The sequence below is a fragment of the Rhinoraja longicauda genome, chromosome 25, assembly GCF_053455715.1.
Source record: "Rhinoraja longicauda isolate Sanriku21f chromosome 25, sRhiLon1.1, whole genome shotgun sequence".
In the NCBI taxonomy this organism is placed as follows: Eukaryota; Metazoa; Chordata; class Chondrichthyes; order Rajiformes; family Arhynchobatidae; genus Rhinoraja; species Rhinoraja longicauda.
In genome coordinates, this window is record NC_135977.1 from 10,102,069 (window position 1) to 10,119,385 (window position 17,317).

The 17,317-nt window shown below is 48.4% G+C and overlaps 1 protein-coding gene across 1 annotated transcript in view; it reads right to left on the reverse strand.

Annotated features, from left to right (window-relative positions):
- Positions 1-781: 781 nt before the first annotated feature.
- Positions 782-17,317, reverse strand: part of slc2a11b (solute carrier family 2 member 11b) — a 40,010-nt gene continuing 23,474 nt past the window's right edge. Inside the window, exons 8-13 of the mRNA XM_078421852.1 lie at positions 17,110-17,297; positions 12,111-12,221; positions 10,312-10,413; positions 5,827-5,902; positions 3,353-3,480; positions 782-1,199 (exon numbers count right to left, since the gene is read on the reverse strand). Coding sequence (XP_078277978.1) covers positions 987-1,199; positions 3,353-3,480; positions 5,827-5,902; positions 10,312-10,413; positions 12,111-12,221; positions 17,110-17,297 — 818 coding nt within the window. The 3' untranslated portion in view covers positions 782-986. The remainder of the gene's footprint in view (positions 1,200-3,352; positions 3,481-5,826; positions 5,903-10,311; positions 10,414-12,110; positions 12,222-17,109; positions 17,298-17,317) is intronic.

A 17,317-nucleotide genomic window follows, 5' to 3' on the forward strand; every position in this document is an offset into this window, starting at 1 on the left:
TAGTTTAGTTCAGTTCAGTTTAGAGATACAGCGCGGAAACAGGCCCTTCGGCCCACCGAGTCCGCATCGACTAGCGATCCCAGCACATTAACACTATCCTACACACACTGGGGACAATTTGCACTTATACCAAGCCAATTAACCTACATACCTGCACGTCTTTGGTGTGTGGGAAGAAACTGAAGATCTCGACGAAAACCCACGCAGGTCACGGGGAGAACGTACAAACTCCGTACAGACAGCGCCCGTAGTCGGGATCGAACCTGGGTCTCTGGCGCTGCAAGGCAGCACCTCTACAGCTACGCCATCGTGCCCCCATTTTGCTAATATCATATTGTACCATAAGTACCATATTGATAATTTAACAAGACCGAAGACAAAGTTACAAGCTTCCAAAGGAGTCCTCCCAAATGGTCCCTCTTTGTTCTCTGCAGCCCCTCCCCCTCCCCCATGCCGGGTCCCTCTTTGTTCTCGCCACCCCCACCCCCCCCCCACACTGGGTCCGTCCATCTTTGTCATCAGCGGTCCCATCCCCACTCTAGTGGAATTGTTCCTGACGGGAATCATTCCTGGAAACGGTGAGATGCAAAGTAATAAATGTGCAGGAGAAACAAGGAAAACTGTTTTATTTTTCTTATCGCCACGTGAAATTATTATTATTATTATTATTATTATTATCTACTTCATTCCAATCAAAAGTTTGAAATCTACTGCTATAAACACTCAGCAGATATCTGTGGAGCAGGGAAGAGTTAATGTTTCAGATGCAAGACCCTGGTCAGAAGAGGCATGACTGTGGCAAGCAGATGATCAGGTTTAAATAAAATGGCTGAAACTGTTCTATTTTTTAACTGCGAACCTAACAAACAATGCTGTTCCAAAACATGTAGAGTGGTCATGAGACGTCTACCACCGCTGGTCACTGGAACAGGCTCCGTGCGGCCCTGCAGTCCGTCCTCAAATCAAGATGGCCGCCGCCAACCACATTAAGGTTTCCTCACATCGGCCAACGCCACAGTTACGATCATTCCACTCTCAGGCGCAGCCTGTAACCCGCCCCGCAAATTCCGAGCCCAAAACTCCTTCTCGATCTCAATGAAGGTCTTGTTCTTAGTCTCGGGTAAATTCACGTAGACAAACAGCGCGACGAAGAGGCACACGAAGAGGAAGATGAGGAAACAGAACTGCTGCATGCTTTCCTGGCAACAAAGACGATGGATCATTGTCACATAGTCATAGTACAGTGTGGAAACAGGCCCCTCCGCCCAACTTGCCCACACCGACCAACATGTCCCATCTATCCTAGTCCCACCTGCCTGCACTTGGCCCATATCCCGCTAAACCTGTCCTCTCCACGTACCTGTCTATATGTTTCTTAAACGTTGCATTGGTACTTGCCTCAACTACCTCCTCCAACGCCCACCACCCTTTGTGTGAAAAAAGTACCCCTCAGGTTCCTATAAAAAATTTCCCCCCTCACCTTAAACTCATGTCCTCTGGTTTTCAATTCCCCTACTCTGGGGAAGAGACTCTGTGCGTTTACCTGATCTAATCCTCTCATGATTTTGTGCACCTCTAATAGATCAGCCCTCTTCCTCCTGCGCTCCATAGAATGGAGTCCTAGCCTGCTCAGCCTCTCCCTGTAACAGGGCCCTCGGGTCCTGGCAACACCCTCGTAAATCCTCTCTGCACATCCTCGTGAATATTCTGCTCACACAGTGAATTTCTTTATCTTACAAACAACCTGGCAGAATATTGCTCCACCCCATGCTCCCCTGAAGGATGTGCTGGCTCTGGAGAGGGTCCAGAGGAGGTTTACAAGAATGGTTCGAGGAATGAGTGGGTTAGCATATGATGAGCGTTTGTCGGCACTGGGCCTGTACTCGTTGGAGTTTAAAAGGTTGAGGGGGGACCTCATTGAAACTTAAGAGAATAATGAAAGGCATAGATAGAGTGGATGTGGAATGTTTCCACTGGTGGGAGAGTCTAGGACCAGAGGTCATGGCCTCAGAATTAAAGGGCGCTCTTTTAGAAAGGAGGTGAGGAGGAACTTCTTTAGTCCGAGGGTAGTTAATCTGTGAAACTCATTGCCACAGAGGGCTGTGGAGGCCAAGTCAGTGGATATTTTTAAGGCAGAGATAGACAAATTCTTGATTAGAATGTGTGTCAAGGGGTGTGTGGAGAAGGCAGGAAAATGGGATTAGTTCAGCCATGATTGAATGGCAGAGTAGACTCGATGGGCCTAATGGCCTAGTTCTACTCCTATAACCTGTGAACTTGAGAACTTGTAAATGTGTTGGAAGGAACTGCAGATGCTGCTTTAAACCAAAGAAACACTGGCGTAACTCAGCGGGTCAGGCAGCATCTCTGGAGAAAAGTAATACATGACAGAGATAGACTAAATCTCTGATTAGAACGGGTGTCAAGGGTTATGAGGAGAAGGCAGGAAAATGGGATTAGGAGGCAGAGATCAGGCGGAGTGGACTCGATGGGCCGAATGGCCTAATTCTACTCCTGTGACTTGTGAACTTGTGAACTTATTAACCAGTGTACAGAACCAGTCTACCGGGCCCGCATGCGAGAGGCGCCATGTTTTGGCGCCATTTTAAACTCCTGTTCTAATGGGCGGTGCCTGTTCCAGGCGAGTCCCAGGCTGTTAGCGAGGCCTCCTTCATCACCTTCCACATCCCACTCTTCGCTCGTTCACCTTTGTTCCCCGTGGAGCTGAGGTCAGACAGACTGGCTGAGACAGAGGGCAGAGGCAAGGCCCCAGGAGAACCCCCCCCCCCCACCTTCCTCAGGACACGTGATAATAAACCCAACTCAACCTCTTCTCGTCTTTCCATTTTACTGTGTCTTTCGACGTGATGGGTGTCAGGGGTTATGGGGAGAAGGCAGGAGAGTGGGGTTCGGGGGGGGGGGGGGGGGGAGAGATAGATCAGCCATGATAGAATGGCGGAGTAGACTTGATGGGCCGAACGGCCCTTATTCTGCTCCTACAACTAACGAACTTCTGTGGAATTCTTTGCCACAGAAGGCCGTGGAGGCCAAGCCGATGGATATTTTTAAGGCAGCGATAGATATATTCTTGATTAGTGCGGGTGTCAGGGGTTATGGGGAGAAGGCGGGAGAATGGGGTTGGAGAGGGGGGGCGGAGAGAGATAAATCGGCCATGATTGAATGGCGGAGTGGACTTGATGGGCTGAATGGTCTAATTCTGCACCACCTATCCCTTATTGAACGCACGGGAGGAGGGGGGGGGGGGGGGGAGCGTGCGGGTGGGGTTAAGTGGGTGGAACGTTGGTGGGGGCGGGGGGACTGCGATGGGTTCACTGGCCAAGCAGCGACTTACCACGATAAAGGGGAAGACCATGCTGATGAGGAAGAAGCTGAACCAGCTTACGGAGCCACTGACCATGTAGGCAGCTGGCCGAGCCATCTGTGTGAACAGCTCCCCTGTCACCGCGATAGTCACCCCCCCTGGAGATAGAGAGAGAGAGAGAGAGAGAGAGAGAGAGAGAGAGAGAGAGAGAGAGAGAGAGAGAGAGAGAGAGAGAGACGAGCAAATCAGTGAAGTGCAGGAAAGAAACGCAGATGTTGGTTTAAATCAAAGGTCGACCAAAAAAAGCCGGAGTAACTCAGCGGGACAGGCAGCATCTCTGGTGAGAAGGAATGGAAACGAAGGACCCAAACGTCGCCCATTCCTTCTCACCAGAGATGCTGCCTGTCCCGCTGAGTTACTCCACATTTTGTGGTCTACCTACAGTGGAGCACATTTAGATTTTCCTCCCCCCCCCCCCCCTCCCCCCCCCCCCCCAACCCCCCTCCCCCATCCTCCCAGAGTTATATCAGCCCGGCTTAACATTGCTGGACACCCTCAGTGACGAGCTTCCATTCCCTCCAGTCCCCATTATAAACCATGCGTTCAGGGAACCAGGTGGGAACCAGTTTACATTCAATTCCAGAATCCATGAAGGATGGGGGGGGGAAACTAAACCCTGCACGAGATCAGTCTGGATTCGGAGCACCGCCCGCCCAGTCCACACCGACCATCGGTCACCCACTCACACACGTGCTGCTGTGGGATTCCCAAAATGCTCATTTGTAAGTCGAATCGGTAGTCAGGAAGGCAAATGCAATGCCAGCCTTTGTTTTGAGAGGACTAGAGTATAAAAACAGGGATGAAATTCTGAGGCCAGTTTTGGTCTCCTAATCTAAGGAAAAACATTCTAGCCTTAGAGGGAGTACAGAGAAGGTTCACCAGATTGATCCCTGGGATGGCAGGACTTTCATATGAAGAAAGACTGGATAGACTCGGCTTGTACTCGCTGGAATTTAGAAGACTGAGGGGGGATCTTATAGAAACATATAAGATTGTTAAGGGGTTGGACAGGCTAGATGTGGGAAGATTGTTCCCGATGTTGGGGAAGTCCAGAACAAGGGGTCACAATTTAAGGATAAGGGTGAAGTCTTTTAGGACCGAGATGAGAAAACATTTCTTCACACAGAGAGTGGTGAATCTGTGGAATCTGTGGAATTCTCTGCCACAGAAGGTAGTTGAGGCCAGTTCATTGGCTATATTTAAGAGGGAGTTAGATGTGGCCCTTGTGGCTAAAGGGATCAGGGGGTATGGAGAGAAGGCAGGCACAGGATACTGAGCTGGATGATCAGCCATGATCATATTGAATGGCGGTGCGTACAGGCTCGAAGGGCCGAATGGCCTACTCCTGCACCTATTTTCTATGTTTCTAAGGCCCGGTCGGATCGCATTTGGGGCATTGTGAGCAGGTTTGGGCTCCATGTCCGAGGAAGGACGTGCTGGAGTTGGAGAGGGGCAGAGGAGGTTTTACAGGAATGATCTCATGGCTGGCTGGGTTAACAAATGATGAGCGCATGGCAGCACTGGACCTGTGCTCGCTGGAGTTTAGAAGGATGAGTGGGGGAACCGCCTTGAAACTTACCAAATAGCGAAAGGCCTGGGCAGAGTGGTTGTGGAGAGGATATTTCCACCAGTGGGAGAGTCTAGCCTCAGAATAGAAAGACGTACCTTTAGAATGGAGATGAGGGGGGATTTCTGTACCGAGGGTGGTGGATCTGTGGAATTGATTTGGCTTGTGGAGGCCACGTACATGTGCAAACTCCACACATGCAGCACCCGGGGTCAGGTTCGAACCCAAGTCTCTGACACTGGGAGCCTGCAGCTCTTTCGATTGATCCACTGTGTCACCCACAGCTGAAGCACTGTGCTGAATCTAAACAAGATGTTGCTTCCAAATCCTAAACATCAGCTCCAGTGGATTGGGAACTTAATAACAAGCAGACTCTAAGACACCCTGATATTCTCGCCCTTCGGCCCTTTGAGTCTGCGCAGACCAGCGATCCCTGCACGCTAACACTATCCTACACACACGAGGGACAATTTATATTTTATACCAAGCCAATTAGCCTACAAACTTGTACATCTTTGGAGTGTGGGAGGAAATTGAAGATCTCTGAGAAAACCCACACAGGTCATGGGGAGAACGTACAAACAACACCCGTAGTCAGGATCAAACCTGGGTCTCTGGCGCTGTAAGGCAGCAACTCTACCGTTGTGCCACCATGCCGCCATTTTGCGAATATCATATTGTACCATATGTACCATATTGATAATTTAACAAGACCGATTTTAGAGATGTATTCAGATACACAAGGACATCATTAAAACAACTGGGGACATTAAATGGACTGCAGGATCAAACTGATGGAGAATAAAAGGTAGATGACCCAAAGTTATCAAAAGGAAACCTCAATTTTTTATTTGAGGTTTAATATAAATATACTTACCTGGTCCCAGGCCAAAGCTCAGAATAAATGCAAACAAAAACGTCATTGTCATATAGGGCACCAAGAAAGAGGAAGCCTGCCAACACAAAAGTCAAACCATGTTCAAGGCAGATCAGGCAACGTGATACTGGTGAATCTCTGCCCTCCCAGGTTCAGGTCGAGGATTTCAGTCTTTCCTGGATGTTTATTTGTAGTTTAGTTTAGTTTAGAGATACAGTGCGGAAACAGGCCCTTTGGCCCACCGAGTCCGCACCGACCAGCGATCCCCGCGCAATAGCACTATTACACACAATTTACAATCTTTACCGAAGCCAATCAACCTGGAGTGTGTGGGGGGGGGGGGGGGGAAACCGGAGCACCCAGAGAATGTACAAACTCCGCCCTGAAAGCACCCGTAGTCAGGATCACACCCGGGTCTCTGGCGCTGTAAGGCAGCAACGCTACCGCTGCACCGACAGGCCGCCCACGTTTTATTTCGTGTCTATGCCCATCTGAGCTAGGCCCCAAGCAAAGCCAGGTTCAGGGTACGGCTATAACACAAATCTCCCCCCCACGCCATCTCTGAATTGCTGATGCCAGTGGTTTGTGAGAAGGACGCGTTGGCTCACGGAAGTGACGATGTAATGGGGTTCATAAGGTCATAAGGAATAGGAGTAGAATTAGGCCATTCGGCCCATCAAGTCTACTCCGCCATTCGATCATGGCTGATCTATCTCTCCCTCCTGACCCCATTCTCCAGCCTTCTCCCCATGAGCCCTGACACCTTGTGGTTGTGGTCGGGGTTCGATTCTTCACATTGGAGATGCAGAGAAGAGGGGAAACAAACTGGAACACAGTGACTGGGACCATGTTGCACAGATTATGTTGTGTGACCTTTACTCCCACTGCCATCTGTTCAAGTACCTGCTCACAATGATCATATTGTATAAACAGGATATAAGTTCAGAGACTGAGGAGTAAGTTCCCAGATATCAAACCCTGAACTATGTTTCAATAATTACAATAAATATTTTTTTAAAGGTCATTTTTATAGATTTTGGTTTCACCATAAATCATTGAAGACAAATGTTTATTTTTCCCATGGGATATCCTGGGGCCTGTTTCCATGTGATTTTTATAAGGTCTTTTGATATTTGTTTTGATACAAACGTGATTACTTATCAGCTGTAAAAAGGCCGAGGTTATATTGATGAATTATATCAGTTAATATAACTGTGGGGTTTTGTAAGAATAGAGGGTACGTTAAGAATAAGAAGTAGGCCTTTTAGGACTGAAATGAGGAAAAAAGTTTTCACCAAGTTTTCAAAAAGTTTTCACCAAGTTTTCAAAAAGTTTTCAAAGAGTTGCGAATCTGTGGAATTCTCTGCCACAGAAGGCAGTGGAGGCCAATTCACTGGATGTTTTCAAGGGAGAGTTAGAATTAGCTCTTGGGGCAAAAGGAAACAAGGGATATGGGGAATAAGCAGGAACGGGGTACTGATTTTTGGATGATCATATTGAATGGCGGTGCTGGCTCGAAGGGTCGAATGGCCTACTCCTACACCTACTTTTCTATGTTTCTATGTTTCCATGTTTCTATGTTCACCTTATATAAAGGTGTTTTAAAAGTGATGGATGAATTATTTATTGGATAAAGGTTTAGAGGTTAGTTTAGAGTTTGGAGATGCAGCGTGGAAACAGGCACTTTGGCCCACCGAGTTCACGCCAACCATCGATCGCCCGTACACCACTTCTATGTTAGACCACTAACGCATCCTACACACCAGGGGCAATTCACAGAAACCAATTAACCTACAAACCTGCAAGTCTTTGAGATGTGGGAAGAAACCGGAGCACCAGCAGAAAACCCACGCGGTCCCAGGGAGAACGTACAAACTCCGCACAGACAGCACCCGTAGTCAGGATCCAACCCGGTTCTCCGGAGACCTGAGTCAGCAGCTTTACCATTACGCCTCAGTACTTTCCCGCTGTGTTTGATTTTGTCGTTTATAATGTTTTTATTTACTTTCGAAAATGAATAGTATTTTAGTCATGAATTTATATTTAATAAACCAATCTGCTACTTATGGTCCGTGCGTAACTGCTCTGCCCAATTCCATCCTTTGCCCACTTACGTGACAGCTGCTGACCCTGCCAACCTGTGCCACTCTTCTTGAGGACAGGAACACAGCAAAATAATTTGTGCCCAAATACACATCCCATCTTTGAGAGGACAGCCGGCCAGTTTTTCAATGTGTCTCCATTATCCAACGACGTCGAGGCAGGAATGAACACCACATCTCTGGGGCGGCACGGTGGCGCAGCGGGTAGAGATGCTGCCTTGCAGCGCCAGAGACCCGGCCTCGGTCCTGACTATGGGTGCTTGGCTGCACCGAGTTTGTACGTTCTCCCCGTGACCTGCGCGCGTTGTCTCCGGGTGCTTCAGTTTCATCCCACACTCCAAAGACGTGCAGGTTAATTGGCTTGGTATAAATGTAAAAATTGTCGCCAGTGTGCGTGGGATAGCGTTAGTGTGCGGGGATCGCTGGTCGGTGAGCCGTATCACCAATCTGCACGGGTGGAACCACTGATTGATTCATGTTTATTTCACAAAATGCTGGAGTAACTCAGCAGGTCAGGCAGCATCTCAGGAGAGAAGGAATGGGTGATCAGACTGATCAATGTTAATACTTGTCATTAATGATTAATGTTGATATTTGTCATATCCAGGTCATTCCTAAGACACCTAACGTTATAGAAAATGGTTCTAAAAGCAATAATATCAATAGAGAAAAGGTGGTTAGGGTGAGAGTTTCTGAGTTATGTTTCCTGCAAGATTTTATGTTCAGGTTCAGGTTTAGCTTTATTCTATCACAAGCTCCTCACTCACTCCCAACCAGTCCACCTTCAGCTTTTTTTCTCCAGAGATGCTGCCTGACCCATGTACCTACTTCAGCACTTTGTGTCTACCTTTGGTATATACCAGCATCTGCAGTTCCTTGCTACACATCTTTGCGTAGCAATCTTACTCATTTTTTAGCTTCGCGACGCGGCGCGGAAACAAACGGGCCCTTCGGCCCGCTGAGTCCACGCCGACCAAGCGATTGCCCCTTCAGGCTAGCCCCGGCTTATCACACTTTCACATCCACTCCCCACACATAATCGTTCAGAGGCCTATTAACCTGGAAACCCGCACGTCTTTCAAACGTGGGAGGAAACCAGAGCAGCGGAGGACAGCCACACAGTCACAGGGAGAACGGGCAAACTCCACACAGACAGCACCCGAGGGCAGGACCGAACCCGGGTCTCTGTCTGAGAGGCAGCAGCTCCACCAGATGCGCCACCTCTTAACTCTACCCCATTTGATTATTCCATTATTGCACTCTATTAATGTTATTTTGTACTGTTATTAATATTCTTTTGTGCTGTTCAGATTTATTTTTGCACTACAATCTCGCACCATTCTTCTCTTTGCACTCATCATTGTGTTTATTGTGCATTGTCTGAAGAAGGGTCTCGACCCGAAACGTCACCCATTCCTTCTCTCCCGAGATGCTGCCTGTCCCGCTGAGTTACACCAGCATTTTGTGATACACTGTGTTTATTGTTGTAGGTATCATTACTGTAAGTAACTTGTTCCTCGGGGAGCTTCGTGTGAATAGGAATCTCATTGCACTCTGATGCATACGATAATAAACTAATCTGAATCTGAACTTAGAGTTAGAGCTTGAGTTCAGGTTATTATCATATCATATCATCATATCATATATATACAGCCGGAAACAGGCCTTTTCGGCCCACCAAGTCCGTGCCGCCCAGTGATCCCCGTACATTAACACTATCCTACACCCACTAGGGACAATTTTTACATTTACCCAGCCAATTAACCTACATACCTGTACGTCTTTGGAGTGTGGGAGGAAACCGAAGATCTCGGAGAAAACCCACGCAGGTCACGGGGAGAACGTACAAACTCCTTACAGTGCAGCGCCCGTAGTCAGGATCGAACCTGAGTCTCCGGCGCTGCATTCGCTGTAAAGCAGCCACTCTACCGCTGCGCTACCGTGTCTCGTGAACCGAGGTACAGCGAAAATATTTTTGCTGTGTGCTAACCAGTCAGCGGAAAGACAATACATGATTACAATCGAGCCATTTACAGACACATGACAAAGGGATGAATAACGTTTAGTGCAAGATAAAGTCCCGTAAAGTCTGATCTCAGATAGACCGAGGGTTTCCAATGAGCTTCAGAGTAGCTTAGGATTGCACTCTGGTCGTTGGAAGGATGGTTCACACAACAGCTGGGAAGAAACTGTCGCTGAGTCTGGAGGTGTACGTATTCACACTTCTATACCTTTGGCCCTGATGGGAGAGGGGATGAGAGGGAGTGACCGGGGTGCGACTCGTCCTTGATTATGCCGGTGGCCTTGCCGAGGCTGCGTGGGGTGTAAAATGGAGTCAACGGAAGGGAGGTTGGAATCTGATCCAATAGACAAGGCTTCTTACCTGGTAGGTTAGTGTAATGGTTATTACGGCACACCACAGAGCCATGAGCAAATAGCCGCCCATGATTAGGACCCGCCTGCCGAGCGATTCAATTACAAGGCTCTGGAAAGGAATGACACCATTAGTAGCGTCTCAGAGAGACTCAGGAAGACTCAACACTCCGTGCACTCAAATACATTTAAGCTGGAACGGGTGCAGAGAAGATTGACAAGGGTTTTGCCTTCAAGCTGGTTAGGCCACAGGGGACGATGGCACGGAGTCACAGCAGTAGAATTGACAGCGCCAAGGACCAGGGTTCGATCCTGACCATAGGTACGGTCCGTACAGAGTTTGTACATTCTCCCCGTGACCTGCGTGGGTTTCCCCCGGGTGAACCAGTTCCCTCCCAAAGACGTACAGGTTTGTAGGTTAATTGGCTTGGTGTAATTGTAGATTGTCCCTGGTGTGTATAGGATAGTGTTAGCATGCGGGGATCGCTGGTCGGCGCACACTCGGTGGGCCGATGGGCTTCTTGTTTCCGAGCTGTATCTTTAAACTAAAACTAAATTAAACTTAAAGGTTTACGAGGATGTTGCCTTTAAGCTGGAGAGGGTGCAGGGCAGATTAATGAGGATGGTGCCGGGTGGGGCCAGAGCATGGTTTATAGGGAGTTGAGCAAGCATGGACTTTATCCCACGAAGCGCAGGAGGATGAGGGGTGATGTTACAGTAGGGGTGCCAACTTCCTAACTCCCAGATACAGGACAAGGTGATGTCACCGCCCACGCCCCACGTGACCTCACCTCGCCAGCGGCCACGTGCTCCCGCTCCACCAATGACGGCCGCCCGGGCCGGGAGGTGGGTTACAACCTCCGTTAGGTGAACACACTCGGCCCCCCCGCTCCCCGAACACACTCGGCCCCGCTCCCCAAACTCCGTTAATGTTAACGAGCTCCGTTAGCCTACACTGTCCCGGCCTACAGTGTCGGGGCCAACAGCGGCCCTAGGGCCTAATACAAACAAATTTAGCCCTCTCTCACCTTGAAGCTATCCCCTCTAGCTTTTGACATTTCCAGCCTCGGTGGAAAAAGGTTCTGACTGATCACCTAAACTGTGCCTCTGATAATTTCACAAACTTCTATCAGGCCTTCTCTCAGCCTCCAACACTCTGAGGAAAACAATCCAAGTTTGTCCAACCTCTAGAGTCATCGAGTGATACAGCGTGAAAACAGGCTTTTCGGCCCAACTTGCCCACACCGGCCAACATGTCCCAGCTACACTAGTCCCACCTGCCTGCGCTTGGTCCATATCCCTCCAAACCTGTCCTATCCATGTACCTGTCTAATTGTTTCTTAAACGTTGGGATAGTCCCTGCCTCAACTACCTCCTCTGGCAGCTTGTTCCATACATCCATCACCCTCGATTACCTTCTATTAAGATTAAGGGGCTGGCCATTTAGGACTGAGATGAGGAAAAACCGTTTCGCCCAGACAGTTATGAATCTGTGGAATTCTCTGCCACAGAAGGCAGTGGAGGCCGACTCACTGGATGTTTTCAAGAGAGAGTTAGATAGAGCTCTTAGGGGGAATGGAATCAAGGGATATGGGGAGAAAGCTGGAACGGGGTACTGATTTTGGATGATCAGCCATGATCATATTGAATGGCGGTGCTGTGTGGAAGGGCCGAATGGCCTACTCCTGCACCTATTTTCTATGTTTCTACGTATCTAATCTGGGCCACATTCTGGTAAACCTCTTCAGCCCCTATCTGCAATGAAAATACCCTTGCTGTTTGCTGGGTTTGCAATTATCTTCTACTTACACAGCAGAACGCTGAGATACACTCACAAGCTCCTGTTCCCATGGTAACATAGGGGATGTTGGCCGGTGCTATGCCTGCATCATTGAATATGTAAGTGGCATAGAAGTAGATCTGAAACATAGAAAAACAATTTTTTTTCATACACCAACTATAAAGTAGTAAGTGTCAGCATGCTGTAAATACACTTTCTGATGTAGCTCATCACTGCTGTCATTGGAGTCGTTTCTTTGATTATAGCACCTTGCACTGCAAAGATATTCCAAGTTCTGAGTAGGTGAATGCTGTAGTTCACTGTTTCCAGAGCGTTAGAATTGTTTTTCATCCAAAGGCTATAAACTAAAAGGCACAAAGTAACTGCAGGAAAAATGATCCCCCATGTTGGGCAAGTCCAGAACCAGGGGGGTCACAGTTTAAACATAAGGGGTCGGCCATTTTGAACAGAGATGAGGAAAAACCTTTTTCACCCGGAGAGTTGTGAATCTGTGGAATTCTCTGCCACAGAAGGCAGTGGAGGCCAGTTGACTGGATGTTTTCAAGATTGATTTGGCTCTTAGAGTTAATGGATTCATGGGATTATGGGGAGAAAGCAGGAATGGGGTACTGATTTAGGATGATCAGCCATGATCATATTGAATGGCTGGTGCTGGATCGAAGGGCCGAATGGTCTACTCCTGCAGCTATTTTCTATGTTTCTATGTTTCTAACATGTTGTAAATTACATTTTCTGAAGTATAAGAAAATAACTGCAGATGCTGGTACAAATCGAAGGTATTTATTCACAAAATGCTGGAGTAACTCAGCAGGTCAGGCAGCATCTCAGGAGAGAAGGAATGGGTGACGTTTCGGGTCGAGACCCTTCTTCAGACTGATGAAGGGTCTCGACCCGAAACGTCACCCATTCCTTCGCTCCTGAGATGCTGCCTGACATTTTCTGAAGTAGTTCATTGCGTGATTTTCTGCCTGATAACTAATTGGAATAAAAAGGCAAAGATCAACATTGCACCTAATTCATGTCTATTTGACAATAGAGATGAAGACAGATTTCTTTAGTCAGAGGGTGGTGACTCTGTGGAATTCATTGCCACAGACATCTATGGAGGCCAAGACAGTGGGTATTTTTAAAGCGGAGATTCTTGAAGAGTAAGGGCGTCAAAGATTACAGTGAGAAGGCAGAAGAATGGGGTTGAGAGGGAAAACTAAATCAGCCATGATTGAATGGCGGAGTAGACCCGATGGACTGAATGGCCAAATTCTGCTCCTAGGTCTCGCTCGGTCTTCTGAACTTCCATTTCACCATCGAGATAAGTTCTCTCTGAATACCAAACCTCCGCACATGCCTACGTTTAGGTGTACAGGGCGGCACGGTGGCGCAGTGGTAGAGTTGCAGCCTTACAACGCCAGAGACCCGGGTTTGATGGCGACTACCAGAGCTGACTGTACGGAGTTTGTACGTTCTCCCCGTGACCGCGTGGATTTGCTCCTAGGCTTTCGGTTTCAACCCACAGTCCAGACGTACAGGTTTGTAGGTTAATCGGCTTGATATAAATGTAACTTGTCCTAAGTGTGTGTAGGATAGGGTTAATGTGGGAGGATCACTATTCGGTGCAGACTCGGATGGGCCGAAGGGACTGTTCCTACGCTGTATCTCTAAACTAAACTAACCTACATTCTCACAATAGCCAGTGCTATGACCTTCATCTATCTAGTCTCACACAGAAATGTATCTGGAGATGGTCCACACTATGTTGTCCTGCACCCCTTGATCAACAAACCTTGCTCCACGCCGTGATGAACGGGCAAAGGGAATCGCACATCATACACATTTTTCGAGAAGGGGGGGGGATGGGATGGTGGAGGGACATCAGGAATCTGCAAGAGGGATCAGCGTCAGATGAATGGAAATTTGAATGATTGGCTCGATTGAACGTTTCAGCATCAAGTTCAAACCAGCCATCAATCACCAGTTCACACAAAGATAGACACGAAAAGCTGGAGTAACTCAGCGGGCCAGGCAGCATCTCTGGAGAGAAGGAATGGGTGGTGTTTTGGGTCGAGACCCTTGAGACTGAGAGTCAGGGTGGAGGGAGGCACAGAAATAAGGAAGGGTAAGGTGTGAGAAAGGAGACATCAAAAGAGTTATCACACAAGTTCGATATTATCCACCTCGGCATCCAGTCCATGCGTCCCTCTGCACGACACTGACCCCAGGGGAAACACAGAGGGTTACAGGGTTTGGGCGGCACAGTGGCGCAGCGGTAGAGTTGCTGCCTTACAGCGCTTGCAGCGCCGGAGACCCGGGTTCAATCCCGACTACGGGTGCCGTCTGTACGGAGTTTGTACGTTCTCCCCGTGACCTGCGTAGGTTTTCTTCGAGAACTTCGGTTTCCTCCCACCCTCCAAAGACGTGCAGGTTTATAGGTTAATTGGCTTGGATTTGGTATACTTGGTGTACTTGGTATATTTGGTATATTTGGTAAATTGTCCCTAGTGTGTGTAGGATAGTGTTAATGTGCTGTTAACATTAACATTAAGGGGATCGCTGGTCAGTGCGGACTTGGTGGGCCGAAAGGCCTATTTCCGCGTTGTATCTCTAAACTAAGAAAGATCCAGCAAACTCCACAAAGGCTGCCCTGGAGGCCAGGATCAAACTCAGATCACTGGAGCCATGTAGGAGCAGCATTTCCATGCAACCTTGCTATTGAGGGCGTGCAGCGTAGGTTCACTAGGTTAATTCCCGGAATGGCGGGACTGTCGTATGTGGAAAGGCTGGAGCAATTAGGCTTGTATACACTGGAATTTAGAAGGATGAGGGGGGATCTTATTGAAACATATAAGATAATTAGGGGATTGGACACATTAGAGGCAGGAAACATGTTCCCAATGTTGGGGGAGTCCAGAACAAGGGGCCACAGTTTAAGAATAAGGGGTAGGCCATTTAAAACGGAGATGAGGAAGAACTTTTTCAGTCAGAGAGTGGTGAAGGTGTGGAATTCTCTGCCTCAGAAGGCAGTGGAGGCCAGTTCGTTGGATGCTTTCAAGAGAGAGCTGGATAGAGCTCTTAAGGATAGCGGAGTGAGGGGGTATGGGGAGAAGGCAGGAACGGGGTACTGATTGAGAGTGATCAGCCATGATCGCATTGAATGGCGGTGCTGGCTCGAAGGGCTGAATGGCCTACTCCTGCACCTATTGTCTATTGTCTATTGTCTATTGTCTATTAACAGGCCTACGACCGGCTGCAGTGAGACGTGAAAAGGCAATTTGGATAAAATTACCCTTTGGTCCGATGAATTCCAAACGTAAGCTGATGTAAAAAGACCCACCACGATCTCATGGACACACGACTAGTTTGACGATTAACTCTGGGTCACGTTTGGTTCAATGATCTTGTCCACTGTGCCTTACGGAAAACAACCTTACTCTATGGTTATACATTTACTTTTAATCTAGTTCCAGCGTCAAGGCTGCAGCCCAGGAAGTATCGTGTAGGAAGGAACGGCAGGCGCTGGTTTAAACCGAAGATAAGACACAAAAAGCCTGAGTAACCCAGCTGGGACAGGCAGCATCTCTGGAGAGAAGGAAGGGGCGACGTTTCGGGTCGAGATGGGTCTGAGGAAGGGTCTCGACCCGAAACGTCACCCATTCCCCTTCTTTCCAGAGATTATGCCTGTCCCGCTGAGTTAACCCAGCAAGTGTAACTGTTCCTGCCTTCACAACTCACCGCCACTGTTATTGCCAACCGATGGACAGATGTTTTGTTTCGTTTCGTTCCGTTTAGTTCAGTTCATTGACATGTGCATCGAGTTACAGTGAAAAGCTCTTGTTGCGTGCTAACCACTCAGTGGAAAGACAATGCATGATTACAGTTGAGCCATCCACCGTGTTCAGGTACATGATCAAAGGGAATAGAGGGATATGGGCCAAACATAGACAGGTGGGACTAGTGTAGATGGGACATGTTGGTTGGTGTGGGCAAGTAGGCCTGAAGGTCCTGTTTCAAGTCAAGTTTATTTGTCACATACATATATATACACAAGATGTGCAGTGAAATGAAAATGCTAACGCCTGCGGATTGTGCGAAACTACAAAACAGAATGGAAAAAAAAAATTTTAACACAAAAAATAAATTAATACAGTAGATTAAATGAGTCCCTGGTGATATGAGAGTTAACAGTCCTGATGGCCTGTGGGAAGAAACTCCCATGCTCTCTGCTTTCACAGCGTGACAGCGGAGGTGTCGTGCCGTTTCCATGCTGTATGACTATCCCTTCCAGATTTATTCACAACCCCCACCCACCGCAATCAGTCTGAAGAAGGGTCCCGACCCGAAACGCCAACTGCCCGAGGTCTCCAGAGATGCTGCCTGACCCAAAAAGCTGGAGTAACTCAGCGGGTTAGGCAGCATCTCTGGGGAAAAGGAATAGGTGATGCTTCGGGTCGAGACCCTGCTCCAGCCCATTAATCCAGCAGAGGGCATGCAGCTCGGTGGCGCAGCGGTAGAGTTGCTGCCTCACAGCACCGGAGGCCCGGGTTCGATCCTGACTACTGGTGCTGTCGATGTGGAGTTTGTACGTTCTCCCCGTGACCCTGCGTGGGTTTTCTCCAGGATCTTCAGTTTTCTCCCACACTCCAAAGACGTACAGGCTTGTAGGTTAATTGGCTTGGTGTAATGGAAATTGTTCCTCGTGTGTGTAGGATAGTGTTAGTGTACAGGGATCTGTGGGCGGCACGGACTCAGTGGGCCGAAGGTCCTGTTTCCGCGCTGCCTGACCCGCTGAGTTACTCCAGCACTTTGTACCTTTTTTTCCCCGTAAGCCAGCACCTGGGGTTCCTTGTTACCTTGTCATAAGAGATAGGAGCAGAATTAGGCCATTTGGCCGATCAAATCTACGTCGCTGATCTATCTCTCCCTCCTAACCCCATTCTCCTGCCTTCTCCTATTAACCCCTGACACCGGTACTGATGTAAAAGGACGTCTGCTGAGCCTGTGGTTCACACTTACCATGTTGATGCCACTGAGTTGCAGACCTATGTTAATCACGACCACAGTGATGAGCTGCCATCGATTCAAGCGGTCTTTGAGAAGGCCCAACAGCCCCTTGGACGGATGCAGATTGATCACCATCCACTCTTTCTCTATGTCCTCGAATTCACTCAAATAAGAATTAGCACCGTGCAATTGTTTGAGGCCTGAGGAAGGGAAAGGCAGC